At 44.4% G+C, this 17,040-nt stretch overlaps 1 protein-coding gene across 5 annotated transcripts in view; it reads right to left on the reverse strand.

The window, feature by feature from the left end:
• Positions 1 to 17,040, reverse strand: part of Irak3 (interleukin-1 receptor-associated kinase 3) — a 60,483-nt gene that overhangs the window by 15,764 nt on the left and 27,679 nt on the right. For 3 of the 5 annotated variants that reach the window (NM_001359184.1, NM_028679.4, XM_006514228.4), the window contains 3 exons: positions 12,907 to 12,971; positions 8,994 to 9,108; positions 7,682 to 7,800 (listed from right to left, as the gene is read on the reverse strand). In NM_001359184.1, coding sequence (NP_001346113.1) covers positions 7,682 to 7,800; positions 8,994 to 9,108; positions 12,907 to 12,971 — 299 coding nt within the window. Of the gene's footprint in view, positions 1 to 7,629; positions 7,801 to 8,993; positions 9,109 to 12,906; positions 12,972 to 16,262; positions 17,008 to 17,040 lie in introns of those variants that run through there. The other 2 variants (XM_006514227.4, NR_152856.1) reach the window with 2 other exon arrangements.

A 17,040-nucleotide genomic window follows, 5' to 3' on the forward strand; every position in this document is an offset into this window, starting at 1 on the left:
ACAAGTTCTTACAATGTAGCCCAGGCTGGCCTGGCACAAGGTAAGACCAGCCTGAGCTTGAACTCACAGATATCCTCCTGCTTCCTAGTTCCTAAGACTAAAGGCATGCACCATCACACCCAGCATAAATCTTATTTTCACTTTTAGAGTATAACATAATCTAGAATATTTTTGAAGTTGGGCTATTTGTTTTTTATTAGAATGTATTGCATGTACAAAAGATCAGATTTCATTACAAGTTTCCTGTATATACATGATCTACTACCGCCGCTCCATCTTCCAAGTTTACTTCCTCTTCCTTCATTTTCATGTTTTTTTAAAAATATAGATTTAACATATGAGAGAAAACATAACATATTTTATTTTTCTTAGTCTTAACTTAAAGCATGTTTTTTTTTAAGATAAAATGGAAGCAAATTATCGCCATTACAAAAATAAACCACAGCAATAAAGCCTGATAGACATTTTGGTGGGCTTCACTTTTAATATTTAAAAAAAATGTTACAGCTCTACAATTTTACAATTGTGTTCTATCTAGGACTTAGGTTTGGCTTTGTTTGTCTGTTTGATTTTAAACCATCTCACTTTTGTGCCAGGTTGCTTCATGCTACCAATATGAATTAATGTCGACTGGTCTCTGACCCATTAGTCTGCAATTCAGTACAGAAAAGGATATGGAGATTTTTTTCCATTTTCACTACTCTGACAAAAAAAAAAACAGCAGAGTTACTCATGGAAAATGATTCCATTCAACACAGATCTTCGAGCCAAATGTCAAGAACACATATGGCTTCCTTGCTAGAAACTGTCTTTCCTAATTATGACTTTTCAAACTGCATGGCAAACACAGGAGAGTCGGTGACTTGGGACCCTCCTAAGAGCAATGGGCTAAGAATCAGGGGGGTCTAATTTTGCGTGAAGGGAAGGGGTCTCTTCAGAGATGCAGGAAAGTGACTTAGGTCAGCCAACTCACTTGGCCAGGACTCCCACAGACAGATGCTGTCACCATCTGACAGATGTTTGGCGGCCTAAGTGAACTGAATTGGTCTTGTTCCAATTCCTAGACAACAGGTGTGCATATCACCAAGTAAGAGGGAGATGCCTATGGCTGAAGTTGGCACCAACGAATATTTTTGCTGGCAGCTCAGCAGAAAGGCTAAGGCTCTGAAGGGGCTTGGTTTGTGCTGGAGCAGGCAGGGATGGTGATGAAACCACCCGAAAGCATGATTCCTAAGTACAGGTCCACAGCCCTGGGATTTACATCTTACACACTTGCGTGTGTGTGTGTGTGTGTGTGTGTCTATGTGTGCATATGCGTTTGTGTATGTGTGTGTGTCTGTGTATGTGTGTATTCCTATGTATGTGTCTGTGTTTATGTGTGCGTATGTGTGTATACAAGTGTGACCCACGCTACCATCTCGCCAGCAAAACGCATGCAGGCCACTCGGATCTTTCTGCAGTACAGCTTTAATACATCTCGAGAGATAGATGATCAGCTTCAGGAGAGGAGACCCAGAGAGCAGAAAACCCTTCCCTTTTATAGGCTGCGCAAAACGGTTAGAAGTACGGTTGGAGACGTGCACCACCGGGATTGGCTGCCCACTATCAGTCAGTTAACGCCAAGAGAGAGGCAGGGCTCGGGTAATGGAAAGATACCCTGACGCCTGAGCACATTTTACTACAAGCAACGGATGTCAGCGCCATCTTGTAACGGCGACTGTGAGTGCCGCTCCTCACACAAGTGTATATGTGTTTCTTTGTGTGTGTGTGTGTGTCTGTGTATGCGTATCTATTTGTATGTACATGTGTGTATGTGTGTGTGTCTATTTGTGTCTGTGTTTATGTGTGTGTACATGTGTATACGAGTATATGTGTGTTTATGTGTTTGTGTGTATGTATGTGTGTGTTTGTGAATGTGTGTCTATGTGTACATGTGTGTGCACATGTGTATATGAGTGTATATGTGTTTGTGTGTGTTTATTTGTATGTAGCATTTGTGTTTATGTGTTTGTATGTGTGTGTATATGAGTGTATGTGTGTTTGTGTGTGTGTATGTGTGTTTGCATATGTAGGAGACACTGAGCTCCTTATTCTCATAGATTAAAACTAGGACAACTTGGAATATTAAACACACAGCATGGTTCCTTCAAAGGAGGGGATGCCCTGTGGTCCACACAGAAGGCTGGGAGCTGACGTGGTTAACAGCCTGGTGACCTTTGTACTATCTGTGTGCCCAGAGACCACACCAGACCCTCCCTCCAGATCTTTATCAGAAGCTTGCTTCTCAGTCTAGCTATAGATCTCATCTTCATGGCTATGACATGGACTTTGCAAAGTCTTTCGATGCAGTCATGTCCGATCTTTAGTTAGCCTACACTGTGCCTCAAGTTCCTCCAGCAGATTTATGTATGTTTTATCGCAAAGACAAGATCGAGTTAATTATCCACAGGAACATTTTCATCAAATCGTGCCTCGCTCAGTGATGCCTAAAACAAACTACTCCGGGTCAGACTCCTGAAGCTGGAACCAACACTGGCTACTTAAGTCATGTAGAACTGAACTGCCTTCTTGCCTCCTGCAGATCATTATTCTGCGGGCTGTGGAGGTGGCGGAGACCCCTGCAGGTGCAGCCTATGGATGGGCTGCGTTAGAATCCTCAGACCCTGGAAAATCTGTCATGGTAGCCAGCTTCCCCCCCCCCCCTCACAAAACACCCGAGAGAAACAATTTAAAAAGAGCGAACGATTTATTCTAACTCGTGGTTTCAGTCCATGGTTGGTTTGTCCCATTACTTTGGGCCCATGGCAGGAACGTACATCATTGTGTGAAAGCAGAAGAGGTCAATCCTCCCCATGTTGGCTGAGAAGCAAAGACCAGTAGCAAGGTCCAGGGTCCTAATATCCCTTCAAGGAGATGCTCCTAATGACCTGAGTTCCCATACCAGAGTCCACTTCCTAAATGTCCCAACGCCACTAATACGACCACTGTAGAGACCGTCAAATCTTCAATGTAGGATCCTTTGAGAGATATTTCCTTGGGGGAGTGGAAGATCTCATCGTACATCTCATACCTGTTGGGATAAACTTCTTGTCTGCTGTGTACAGGTTTTCTTTGTATTATTTAAATGTCGATTCCTGTACCAGCAGAGAGTGGAGAACAGGCTATCATTTTTAGGAAGCATCACCTGTCCCAGTGTTTCGTGAACACTCTTCTCCATCACCTTCTGATTGGTTTAATAAAGACCTATCACAGAGCAGTAGAGGAAAAGCAGGACTTCCGGGTAGAGCTAGGAACTCTGGGAAACAAGCAGGCATGGGTGATTCGCAGCCAGACACGGAGGAGGAAACAGGCGCAGGGACTGACGGAGAGGTAAGGGGCCATGTGGCAGACGTAGATTAGAATAAATGGGTTATTAAGTTACAGGAGCTAGCTGGGAACATGCCTAAGCTGTAAGGCCTAGGATTCATAAAGAAATAAAGCCTCTTTGTCTTTATTCAGAAGGTGGCTGGTCGAGACAGTCTGGCAATGCATACTGGCTTCAAACTCATGGCAATCTTCCTGCCTAGGCTCGCAAGTGCTAGGATGAGCCACCATGCATGTTCTTTCAGATACACATAAGATCCAAATGGTAACAGCCAGACAGGGAACAATCATGAGTTCATCCCCTAACTATAAAGTAAATAAGCGACTCGCTGTATTTCCACACACTCTGCTCTCTTACTGGTTGCTTATCTGTCAGCTTCTGCGTGTTTATCACCCAGATTCTGTCTAGCTGGGCTATTAAACAGTGTTAAATTTAGCATAGCAAGGTAAGTACCTGGGCTATTGTCTTGGAAACTACGAATCTTTCTACTCCTACTTGTCCTCAAGACAAGCTTGAGTCTCTCCTTTGAGTTTACTTATCAAACCTAGTTCTCTAACCTAGTCACCGCTTAAGCCCCGTCAACCCCTTGACCATCACGTTCTGTCTTTGTCACCTCAATTTACTTTATTTCCAAATTCCATCTGTTCTCCAGCCAACAAGCCAACCTTTTTCCCTCCCTCCCTCCCTCCCTCCCTCCCTCCCTCCCTTCCTTCCTCCCTTCCTTGGCTTCTGCTGTATGTGAGGCAGTTCTTTGCTTTGACCCCCTTGAACAAATTTACTGCCTCCACCAGGAGTATTCTCCCTGCTACTTTCAATTACTTTGTGTTAAAACAAAACAACAACAAAACCCCATAGGGCTAGCGAGATGGCTCAGTGGGTAAGACCACCTGACTGCTCTTCCTAAGGTCTGGAGTTCAAATCCCAGCAACCACATGGTGGATCACAACCATCCTTAACGAGATCTGACTCCCTCTTCTGGAGTGTCTGAAGACAGCTACAGTGTACTTACATATAATTAATAAATAAATAAACTAATAAATAAATCTTTAAAAAAAAACAAAAAAACCCATACTTCCTCTAGGACTTGGCTTGGGCTTCTTTAGCTCCAACTCAGCCCAGGCACACACTGGGTGTTAGCACTCTCTCTAAGCTCCTCCATACAGTTACCTGGCAACAGCCAGGTAGGCTTGACCCACTATAAAAGGGGCTGCTTGCCCCCCTCCTCACTCTCTTGCTCTTGCTCTCCCTCTGCCCTCTCATCCCCTCTCTCCACATGCTAATGGCTGGCCTTTATTCTGTTCCTCCCCTCTCCTCTCCTCCCCTCCCCTCCCCTCCCCTCTCCTCCTTCCCCCTCCCTTCCGCTCCTTCCCTCCCTCCCAGCCCCTTCCCCTCCCCGCCCCCTGCCTCTACTACCCTGTTCACTCCCCTCCCCATGCCCTGAATAAACTGGTCCCTCAGGAGGAAAGGATGCCTCAGCATGACCCCCCCCCCGCACCCCTTTCCCCCCATACCTGACTACACCTCCATAGAACATATCCCCCCTCTCTTTATCTTTTTATAAACACATCACTGGGTATGTGTTAATGTGACATATTTTCTATGTTTGGCCTACTGTGGTCTCCATTAAACTTTGCACACAACAGATTTTGATCAAGTAAGAACTTGACTCCCAACGTGTTCCACCTGCACTCACTAAGACACAAGCAACTCTTTCAAAGGCAGAGCTTGTCTGCTGACCCTGGAAGTGTGTGGAGGAGTGGTGAGCATGAACACTCACTGTCCCTCCCATCTCAGCCTCTGCCACTGCCAACACCTCTGGACCAAGTACAGGAGGTAGCATTTGCTGAGTGTGTGCTCTCCTTGGCACTGAGACACTATATGCCATTTAACCTTAAGAAACGAAGTTATTGGTCTATTTGGACTTTTTTAAGAGACAAAGACAGAGGCTGTGCTGTCCCCCAGGGTCGCAGCTTAAAAGGAAGCTCTGGTCCCTCAGGTCTTCCTGATTTAAACATCGGGGAACCCTGAGTTGGGAGGTAGGAGAACCCAGGTGAATGGTTTCGGTTCTCCTCTTTCAGAACTCTCTGGGACTGACTCTTCTGTGCTCCCATCATTGCTGCCCCATTCCCAGGCTAGCTCTTGCTCCCTACCTAGCTGGAGACACGAACATAACCGAGTCCCCATCTGGTACTGAGCACGGAAGAAGGGAGATGCTGCCCTCAGGTTACAGCCCTGCTCCAGGACGGGACACAGCGCAAGTCCTGGCATGCCCTGCCCTATTTGTTGGTGTCTTTGAAAAGCCACCGCGGCTTCAGAGGCTTTTCCATGACATCAGTTAGAGCCGCGATAGCGCCAGTACCCCAACAGCCCCTCCTCCCTCCTTTACCCATGTGTTTGGTTCCTTTAATTTAATTAATTAATTTGGTTTTTCAAAACAGGGTTTCTCTGTATAGCACTGGCTGTCCTGGAACTCACTCTATAGACCAGGCTGGCCTCGAACTCAGAAATCTGCCTGCCTCTGCTTCCCAAGTGCTGGGATCAAAGGCGTGTGCCACCACGCCGGGCGATGGTTCCTATTATTTTTATCTGTACTAGAAGTGGAGCACACAGCCCCACATATGCTAGGAAAGTACTTCATGCCTAAGCTGTATCTCTAGCCTTCTTTTTACTTCATCCTGACCGAGCCTCATTAAATTGTCCCGACTGTCTCACGGGATGGACGAGGCGCTGGATAGATGCTTCCTAGTCTCCTTCCCTAGTGTTACCTGGAAGAAGCCTTAGGAAGTGGGTGCGCCTCCATCTGTTGCGCTCCCTGGCCTGATGCTTCCTCTGCCTCAGTTTATGGATGCCCTTGTTTCTCTCCCCTATTGAGAAATACTCTTCTGTCTGTTCTGCAAACGCTGCTTTCAAGAAAGGGAACTAAGTGATGAACTGAGCCACACAAAGGGAACCAAATATTAATGCGTCACCATGTGAGATTTAAAATAAACCAGTGCTCACTTTAAGCCAGAGGAAGAAGGCGCAGGCAAGACTCCAACACTGCTCTCCTTCAGTAAATAGAGCAAATATTTGTATAGTTACTGTACTCATTAGTGATTATAATCTGGGGGGAAGAGACATGATTTTAGGTGTGGGGGGTGCATTCTCAGCCACATGGAATGGACCCCACTGGTGAGCCCCCTGACCCCTGGGACCATCACTGTCCACTCTATCCAGGTCCTGTGAGGAGCCCTTTGATTCTGCTCAGACTCTGGGAAACCTCTGACAACTGCAGAAGTTCCACACTACAGCAGGAACAGGCATCTCTGGGCCGTTTTCCTAGCTGCCCCAGGATTAAGGAGAAATCTACAGACCTCTTCTTTCATGTTTATTTCTCCAGAAAAAGTGAGCCATCCACTCCTTCGGCTCATGTTAAAGGTGCGCTAAAAACCTTCACGGTACTAGGAAATGGTCTGGGAGAGGCGCGGCCTGCAAACACAGCTGCCCCTGGCACAGGAAAGGTGAGACCTGGGCCTTCTGGATGAGCTCAACATAAGGACACAAGGAGGAAATCATCAGGGGATTTTACTGCAGGAGTCAACTCGGAATGTGTGTATGTGGCATTGGATCAGGGATTGCTGGATCCATGCTGGCTTCTCACAGAATGACAAGGAGAAAGGCCCAGAGGGTAGAGGAGGCAGCCTCATTGTAACAAGTAAGACTCTACTGAGTCAAGGACCAAAGATTTTGATTCACTGCTATTGTACTCTGGGAATCCCCATATACATACATTGTGTCTCTTTTTGTTAAACTTGAGCTTAAGAGGGCTGGAGAGATGGCTCAGTGGTTAAGAGCCCTGAATGCTCTTCCAGAGGTCCTGAGTTCAATTCCCAGCAACTACATGGTGGCTCACAACTATCTATAATGGGATCTGATGCCCTGGTGTGTCTGAGGAGATCGACAGTGTACTCATATACATAAAATAAATAAATAAATCTTTTTTTAAAAAAACCTCAAACTTAAGAGATAGGGCGAGGAGGTCAGTATAGGTTCCATTGCACATCTGGCTATCCAGTACAATTAATAAAATACACATAATTATTCATTAGTAGTTCATAAAGGTACTCTCAGTCTCCCCTTTGAGATGTAAATGTGATTTCTAGAAATCTGGGGAACACATTTTTGTTGAGAAAAAAAAAAAAAGTGAGACTTTCAGTACGTAGGTGAGAGGGTTTATTGCACTCCTAAGTATTCTAGGAAGAGGCCTGGCCGAAAAGAACACTCACCTGCAGGGCTGACAGGGATTTAGGTGGAACCCAGAGCTCTCAGGTCATTTACCTGGAAACGTTGCCACAGATGACGGCGCACGGCTGAGTGTTGTGCAAGTATTGGATGGCTTTGGCTATTCCTATCAATACGCTGATTCGAACGTGCCAGGAAAGCGGGGTTGTGCCATTCTAAAGAAAAACACAAGTCGGCTTAGTTGTATTTCCTTAGTGCAAATTACCTATATATTCCCTATGCAGGCATATGGTTCTGTAGCCACTGTGGGCATTTTGTCTAGGCTCCGCCCCACAGTTGCCTGGCAACAGCCAAATGTGCCTTACTATAAAAGGGGCTGCTTGCCCCCTCTCACTCTTGTTCTCTTCTCCTCTTGCTCTTGCCCCTTACCCTCTCCCCACCCCATTCCCCTTCTCATTCTCTCTCCACGTGCTCATGGCCAGCTTCTACTCCCCACCCCCCTTCTGTCTCTACTACTCCCTCAGCCCCCCCCCCCCCCATGCCCTAAATAGACTCTATTCCATACTAAGCCATCTGTGGCTGGTACTTCAGGGGGAAGGGATGTCTCAGCATGGGCCCGCAGAGGCGCCCCCTTCCCCCACATCATATCACGTCTCCACCAAACATATCCCTGGCTTCTCTTCTCTATCTTTTTATAAAACACAACAGCCACCGCTGTAGATGGCACTGCGGAAGGAGAGGCGAAGCAACATTTCAGTTTGCTACCACCTATTTTTAATTCCAAATGGGTTTTCCTCTACAGCTCAAGGGCAGTGGTTCTCAACCTGCAGGCTGCCAGTCCCATAGGGTTCACATATCAAATATAACATATATCAGATATTTACATTACAATTCATAGCAGTAGCGAAAGTACAGTTATGAAGTAACAACGAAAATAATTTTATGGTTGGGGGAACACCGCAACATGAGGAACTGTGTTAAAGGGTCAAAGCATTGGGAAGGAAGGTTGAGAACCACGGCTCTAGGGAAATACCCAACAATTTTTAACATTAGTTTAGTCAAACTGTGGCCAGTGCCCTGGGGTTACAGCTTAGCGGTAGAATCCTTGCTTAGCATGCGTAACGCACTAACCCTATGCCCATCTGAGTACCACATGCCAAGGAAGCTGAGGGTAGTGGGTATAAACTCACTGTACATATGTGTTAATATTACCCAGAACCCAGGAACCCATGTGTTCAAGCCGCCTTCTAAGGGTAAGAAATCAATCTCCTGGGAGGTCCTTCGCTTCCCTGGGAACCATTGCTGAATATACCCCGCCCACTCCCAATGCGCATGCTCAGATCTCGCCCTTCAGCTTCCTCCAGTGTCAACAGCCAAAGGACCCAAGGGACTGGTACCCACGACTTACTGTGCACTGTAATCTGTCGAAAAGCGTCCCGTTGCTCATATAGGGATAAACCAGACAAAGTTTCTCAGTCTCCGTGAAATATGCAGCCAGCTCTAGTATGTGGGGGTGACGGAACCTTGAAACAAAGTTTTAAACCATCAGATTCTCCACGTTAGACCAGATCTAACGTAACTAAGTTTGGCTGAGAGACAAGTAATTTCCTTGGGTGTTCAGACAAGCACTAGTGCCACCCTTTCTAATCAACTGTCAGCATGTAAATCAATATATATATTAAAATACAAGGCAGAAAATTTAAGGAAGCATCGGTTTCTTGAGCCTTGGGATACTGAAAATGTCATACCAAACATTCATATAAAAGCCACAATTCAATATTCACTTATTGATATGAAACTGTGTCACATCTTTATTTGTTACACAAATAATGGTTGTGCAATGGAAACCCATCTGATTAAGTGTGCAATGCAAGGAAAATCACGAAAACACAGGACTAGAGAAGACTGTCTTCATCCATCCATTGCTGGATCATTACTACATAGGGTGCTGGGCTAAGGCCCAGTTACATACAGGCAAGGGACAATTATGCCTTTACAAAGCTTGGATTACTATCTACAATCCACATAATAGCGTCTTCATCTATAAAAATATGACACTGATTTTAGATTTCAGATTTCTAGTGTACTATATATATATATATATATATATATATATATATATATATATATATATATATATACACACACACATATCTATATATATCTTAGGCTCCTGTCCTAATCAGTTATTAACCATCTAGCCCAAATAAATTCTACTCCTTAGATGTCATTGTTATATGAAGGTCAGTATAGTCCAGGCATGATAGTGGAAGGGACAAGAAGCCCCAAGACCAAGTTCTCAGAACAAAGGAAATTTATTTTTCCCAAAGGGACAGAAGGCAGGGAATAAGAGACAAAGACAGGAGATAGAGGACGAGGGAGAAGGGGAAGGAAACAGGGAGAGGGAACAGGGGTATTTGTCTGGGGGGTGGGGGTGGGAAGGACTGCCCCTGAATAGACAGAGGATAGACTGTGGCCCAAAGGTAAATGGCAGTTTATAAGGGCAAAAGGAGAAACCTCATGTTAGGCTGAGGCATTTAATTTTGATTGGACAGGCTAATTAGGGCAGCCCAAGGGAGCTTTTGATAGCTGGACCTTGGTAGTTAGCCTTAGAGGAGAAAGTGGGCAAATAAGGAACTAGGCCATGATGGCTAGCCTCAGGAACCGAACATAATGGTTTTTAGCAAGACGGAGGGAATAGGGGAACAGGGCAAGGCCTGCCGGAGCTGTTTGCTGGCTAGAATCCCCTAATCGTCACTCTTCACTGTAGCTTCAGAAAAGCACAGCTTTCGGTCAGCACCGTCTGATGGACTGATGGTCCCGAAAGGAATCGAAAGCACAGGGCAAGCTGAGCCCAAGAGTCCATCTCTCTGTGCTTCCAGACTGGACTCAATGAGACCAGTTACCTTGCAATCCCACCACAGTGACTTCTTGCCATGATGCGCTGTCCTCTCAAACCACAAGCGAAAACAAACCTTCAGCCTCTTAAGTCGTTGTTTTTTGTTTTGTTTTGTTTTGTTTTGTTTTGTTGTTTTTTAATCATGTGTCTTGTCACAGCCACAAAATGTGAATTTCCCAATACTGTGAGTTTGTAAAAATCGCTGAAGACCCCCAGACCCAGACACTATGCAAAAACAAAGAGCATTTATTCTGCAGAAACAACTATTCTTTGAAATGGGGACCCCAGACAGAGGTGCACAGGCCTTCTTGTAGAGAATGGGGTGAACTCTCTAGAAGGATTGGGTAATCTAAAATTTCATTGGTGGGTTCTAGAGGGTCACAGGTGGTCAGCAGTCTGCATTCCTGTGTTATGAGTGTGCAACTGTAGAATGAGATAAGGCTGCTGAGCACAGAGGGCCCATTCTGAGATAAGCTATTTCTCCATTTCTGTGGTTATCCCCAGGCTGTTCTTTGGGAGAGAGTTTTATGATCTTATTTATGGTCTGTTCCTGGAGCTGGTGCCTTAGGGCTTTCTTTTCAAAATTAGGCCTGGTCCTTAAATGGAGACAAATGGGGTTTATGTTGTGTTTTTCAAATTCAGTTTAATATTCTGAATGCCTACTGTGTTTTGGACATGTTTGAGAACATTAAAATCGATGAAGCTGTAAGGAATGTTCTACTTGTAAAGGTCTATTATTTGCTTCTTTTATAGTGAACTTCCTGCAAACACAAATATACTCTTCTTATGTACACATGTACAGTTGACACAATTACAGAACGAGCAGAAGGTGAGCGAGCAGAACCCTTTCTCAAAGCAACATCGAAAGGCTGTAGTAATCAAATCGGTGGGCATTGGCAGAAAGCAGCCCTTCCAGGTCAGTGCCTCAGAACAGAGGGTTCAGAAACAACCAAGCCCTAAGTACACCCTCAACTAAAACCGTGACTAGGAGGTAAGAAATACACAAGAGGAAAGAAACATCTCTTCAGTGACTGATAGTATGGAAAGATGAAGGGAAAGAGGATTTGTTTCTCACCACATGTAAAAATTAACTTGATTGACACATCACAAACGTAAACAAAAGATCTGACGCCTTAAGGTCCTAAAATGTCTTCAACGCTGGCCTTGGCAATGATTTTTTTTTTCTTTCTTTTAAGATAGCACGGGTGTTACTGCATTCTTGAGTCAAGAAAGATTATTTAAGCCTCTCAATAGAAGGCAGGTCAGCGACACACAGAACAGCAAGGCAAACAGTGTGCTACCTGTTGCTGCAAAGGAGAAAACTGAGAAAGGAGGAAACTAAGAAACCAAACCGTGGGTGTGAGGGTGATCTAGCTGGGACAGCTGTCTCTCCTTTGATTTCCAGGGCTAATCGAGCTCAACTGGCTGGGGGGGGGGGTGAGGGGGGACGGAGCTTCCTCTGCACCACTCTGTGTCAAAGATCCCGGAATATAAGGCGCACCGGTGCACCGGTTCAGGGTGTATGAGTAGCTGCGCCCAAATGTTCTTGCACACTCATAGCACACCTCCAAGAATATGTTTTTAAAAGCTGGCAATAAGGTTGCCTTTGGAAAAAAATCAGCTAGGTAGTGAGGGAAAACACTCCTCTAAGTTTACCCTTTTGGGCATCTCAGATTTTGAAATGTCTGAATCTTACCTTCATAAACAAGTAAAACTTGAATGCAAAAAAAAAATCTATTACTACAATTTCTGGATTGAGAGTTTGATTAGCTATTAATATTAGTGTCTAATATTCTAGTCTCTGGTACTGGCTATGAAAGGGACTGGATACTGTATAATGTCTGCTCTCCCTACTTCCCTCTCCACCCGTACATCACATATCAAAAGCACTAGGAAAAAGAATTCCTTTGTGAAGGGCGATGAACTTCACAGGGTTAGAGTCCCTCCGTGAGGGAGGCTGCACAGCTGTACTTATGAATTTATATAAAACTGAAGCCATCTAAATTTGTCTCCCAGGACTCCCAGACCATGAATGAATTCCCAGGAAAATCATATGCACATCAAAAGCCTTGGATTTCTTTGTCTAAAACTTTCTGAAGAGAACCACTCCGATGAAACCGCTGTCTCAACTGAGACTTCTCTGAGGGAGGGGAAGTGTTCTGATGCTAAGAATTACCATTCGGCCATGTTAGTCACACAGGATTTCACCTAACTTCTTGTGACATTTTCTTGTTTCAATATGTCCAAGTATATCACGGATTCTGTTCCATCCCAAAATACATTTTAAAATGCACTTTAAGGAGAACACCAAAGCAGATGTCAAAACTGTATTTAATGTTCTAACATCCAACCCACGCTAATTAAATGCTAGCCATGCCAATTCCTGTGCTCTAAGACCCCAAGATGAACCAAGTACACTCACAGGAGTAGAACTTCCAGTTCTGATAAAAATCTCTTCCAGTGCTTCTTTAGTTGCATTTTTTTCTCCTAAATGTCACAGAAGAAAGAAAAAGGAAACAATGTAAGAGATGGCTCTCTACTTCTGGGAATCTTTGTCTAGGACGAGTTTCCCTTTTTTGATGTAGAGTTGAGCCCCACCCCTGTAACCCCATCCCAGCCCCCAGGAATCCTTAGCATTCATCGGATTTTCAAAAATGTTTTAAACTCCTAAACAAGACTTACAACCATTACTCTTCAGTAGAACGTTCCCCTGAAATTTGCCACATTGTGATTGCCATATTCAAACTCACCAGTTTCACATTGACGGAAATTCAAAAATATTGTGCATTCACAGAAAATACCACATCCATAGAAACTATTCACTGATCTCACAGGAAAAAAATGTTATTCTACCCGTGTTCTGCAAAAACTACCACCATCTTAGCACTCAAGAGTCGGCTCATTTGCACACACATCCATTCGAATTGGTTTTTGCATTAATTCTGAAAAGATGTGTGCCTACTATGCAAGGAAGTTGTAACTTCCTACTATAAAGATTCAAATCTAGACAAATGGCATGGGGCTTTAATCTCACCGTTCAGGAGGCAGGTATGTTTCTGTGAGTTTGAGGACTGCCTGGGTCTACACACACAGTAAGACCCTGTATAATAATAATTACTGCTACTACTACTACTACTACTACTACTAATAATAATAATAATAATAATAATCTAGCCTAGATCTAGGCACACAGATATTGAATAAATTAATAACCTCAACAAGGTTATACTGAGAACTTCGCAGTAGAGGACACATCCTAGGTGCGTTCAATGTTGTATCACTGCATGATCTTGGATCTCAAGTTCCTTGTTCACCATTAAACTGTTAAATTAAGATGCTACGAGGACCTAGTTATAAGGTCCTCATTTACAATGTGTTAGAAAATGAAGGGTTTAGCGCTCATTGAAACCCAAGGAGAATTCTGGGCACCGCTGTCCAGGTTGAATTAAAAATAAAAAGCCTAGCTCACTAATCATTTCCCAGAACTATTTCTTCGCCGCCTTTGTCTTGCAAAGTCTCTCTCCGGGAAGAAGAGGCCCCTCCCTCCCTTGCACTGGCTGTCTCTAATCCTTTGTCACTCACAGTTTGTCCAGTGTTTTGTTTTAAATCTGGTAAAGAAAGAGGCTCCTGTTTGTGTCTCTGCAAACCTTGTACTTGAAAGTGGTTTACGAATGGAAAGCCTTCCTCTGGGTGGCTTGAACTGCAGAGCAGCACTGAGCCTCCTGCTGGGCTGCTGTTCAGACCTGCCCCACCCAGAGCAGCAGCTGGAAGATGATGTCCAGGTGAGTGAAGCACATTGGCATTCCCCACCTCGGCTATTTGAGAAATGGGAATAAAGGCATTGTCCCAGTGTTTCAAATTGCATTCCTTTAGAGAAGTATTCGGTTACTTCATTAAGGGGTTTTCCGAAATTTGCATCATCTTGAGTTGGGGGTAAAATGGAGTGGAGAAAAAGGAAAGAAAAGAAGGGGAGAAAAGGAAAGGGAGGGGAGAGGACAGACAGGAAGGGGAGGGAAGGAGAGAGGAGAGGGGAGGAGAGGGGAGGGAAGGAGAAGAGAGAAGAGGGAGCGGTTGTGTCACTGTGGGCATAGGCTTTAATACCCTTGTCCTAGCTGCCTGGAAGAGTTTTCTCCTGTTTGCCTCCAGGACAAGATGTAGAACCCTCAGCTCCTCCTGCACCATGCCTGCCTGGATGCTGCCCTGCTTGATGATAATGGACTGAACCTCTGAACCTGTGAGCCAGCCCTAATTAAATGTTGTTCTTATAAGAGTTGCCTTGGTCATGGTGCCTGTTCACAGCAGTAAAACCCAAACTAAGACAGATCCATTCCATTGTTTCCTTCTCACCTTCCCTGGTGACTTTGTCTTAGCTTTAAGTAACAGTTCTTAAGACCAGTTACATGTTAAAAATTTTTTACAAATGACATTGTTGAGTCATTGTTTCAACAATGACTAGCATCACATGATAACCCCAAGAGTGAAATAGTGGCACACATACCTTGGTGGTAACCAACAACTCTCTAGTTGAACTTAAGATCTGTTGAACAGGAAATCATGGCTGATACTAGAAACCCAGCCAAGTGCCCAGGGCTAGTAAAGTTGTGTCTCTTAAAGGAAAACCTACAACCACAACTTTCCCAAACCAGTATAATCCCTGACTACATCCTAAATATTTGTCCTTGTAGTCTCAGTTAAGTGAAATCCTCACCCCTCACCAAGGACACTTCTTTTTCCAACAGATGGAGACCATTACCAAAGAACACAAGCCATCAAAATGCAGTTCCACTAGATACACCTACAAAACAATTAATGCTCAGGGAACATGGTGGAAGAGGAGATGAAAATATTATAGGAGCCAGAGCATCAGGGAGTTTGCTGTGAGACTGTGCCTCCTAGAAATGCCAGAAGCTACACCCATAAATTCTCACCAATATGACTGCCAAGGAAAAGAACAATAGACGTTCCTGGGTGGGAGCCCAAGAGGCCTCAACCCAACAAAGAACCACAGGCAATCAAAGGATGCTGAGAGTTGCTCTTCCCTAGGAAAGTGGGCATCAGTTGGTTATCCAATAATAAATGGTTAGCCCTGAAAACATACTTACGAGTAACATTATACAGACTAAACTGGGTGTAATTATGAATTTAGGATATATATATATATATGTATATGTATATATTTTATAATGCATATCTATATATTACAGACATAGGATATCTTATAGATAATATATTTTATAACATATATACGTATATGTGTAATATGTGTGTGTGTGTGTGTGTGTAACAACAATTAAAGAGTCATGCATTTGAAAGATAGGGTCCATGAGAGGGTTTGAAGAGAGGAAAGGGGAGTGGGGAATGATGTAACTGTATTATATTCTCAAGAGTTTTTAATATTGATGTCTGCCACCTAAAGACATTTTACAAATGCTTATACCTGGCACCCCAGTCACCAATCTGAGTTAACCAGATGCTATGCTGCCCCTCCTCCGCCTGAAAGTTTCCAGGGTGAGTCTATCACAAGCATAGCCAGGAGTACCAGCTTAAGTCCTGTTTTCTTGACACCAGAGATAAACCTCTAGCTAGGCTTTCTTCTTCCAGTCTTTTGCCAAGTCTCCTGCTAACGTCTCCTCCACCGTCTACGCTCTAACCAAAGTTGTATTTTAAACACAGATCCAAACCTTTCACTCCCCTGCTTCATCAGGCTTCTCTCTTCTGTATTATTGTCTGTGTTTCCTTCCCACCCCCCCATATGCCACCAAATGAATCGCTACCCACAAGTGGAGTCCTGCGTCTGTTTCTCTAGCACGTGGGCTTCCGTTCCTTCACTGCTCACCAAAATCCTACGCACTGTCTCAACCCAGAGGAAAGGTCAGCTTCTTCCATCCACTTTTGAATTTGCTCCTGGGGAATGTTTATTGAAAGGGTGCTGTATGCTGAGTACTCTTCTGGCTGCTAGATTGTCCCCTCTTTAGTGTGCAGAGATGCTACGTGTCATATACTCCTGGGGCCTTTTGTACAAGCCTCTGTTAAAGTACTTGTGGCTCAGTCGTTTCATCTTTTACTGAGCTGGGTATTTGCCCTCAAAGACCATGAACTCCTGAGAACAGAAGCGGGTCCACTCCACAGGAGTTTAATAAGCAGTTCTTGATTGCCGACTAATGGTGTGAAAATGAAGGGCACTTCTTTTATGCATCTGACTCTTGCATGACTGTGATTAGCTCTACTGGCTCTCATCATCTGCTCTCGCTACTACTCGTGGCTTCAGGATGATTTAGGTACCAAGTATCCCCTAGGAAGGCTCGTGTGTTGGAGTCTTGGTTCACGATGCACCAAGGTTCATAAATGGGCCATTTGGGAAGGACTTAGAACCTGAGGGCCCAGACGTCGTGTGTGCACTAATCCCTTCATGGAGGCACACTAATGGGGACATTATAGGCTTGGAGTTAAAAGAAGGAAAGAGAGAGCTGCAGAGGCAGAGCAGCCGTTAGGAGCGTTAGGAGCGTTCGGAGCACACGGTCCTGAGTTCCGTTTCCAATTTCTATATCTATTGGGA

Source organism: Mus musculus, chromosome 10 (assembly GCF_000001635.26).
Source record: "Mus musculus strain C57BL/6J chromosome 10, GRCm38.p6 C57BL/6J".
Classification (NCBI taxonomy): domain Eukaryota; kingdom Metazoa; phylum Chordata; class Mammalia; order Rodentia; family Muridae; genus Mus; species Mus musculus.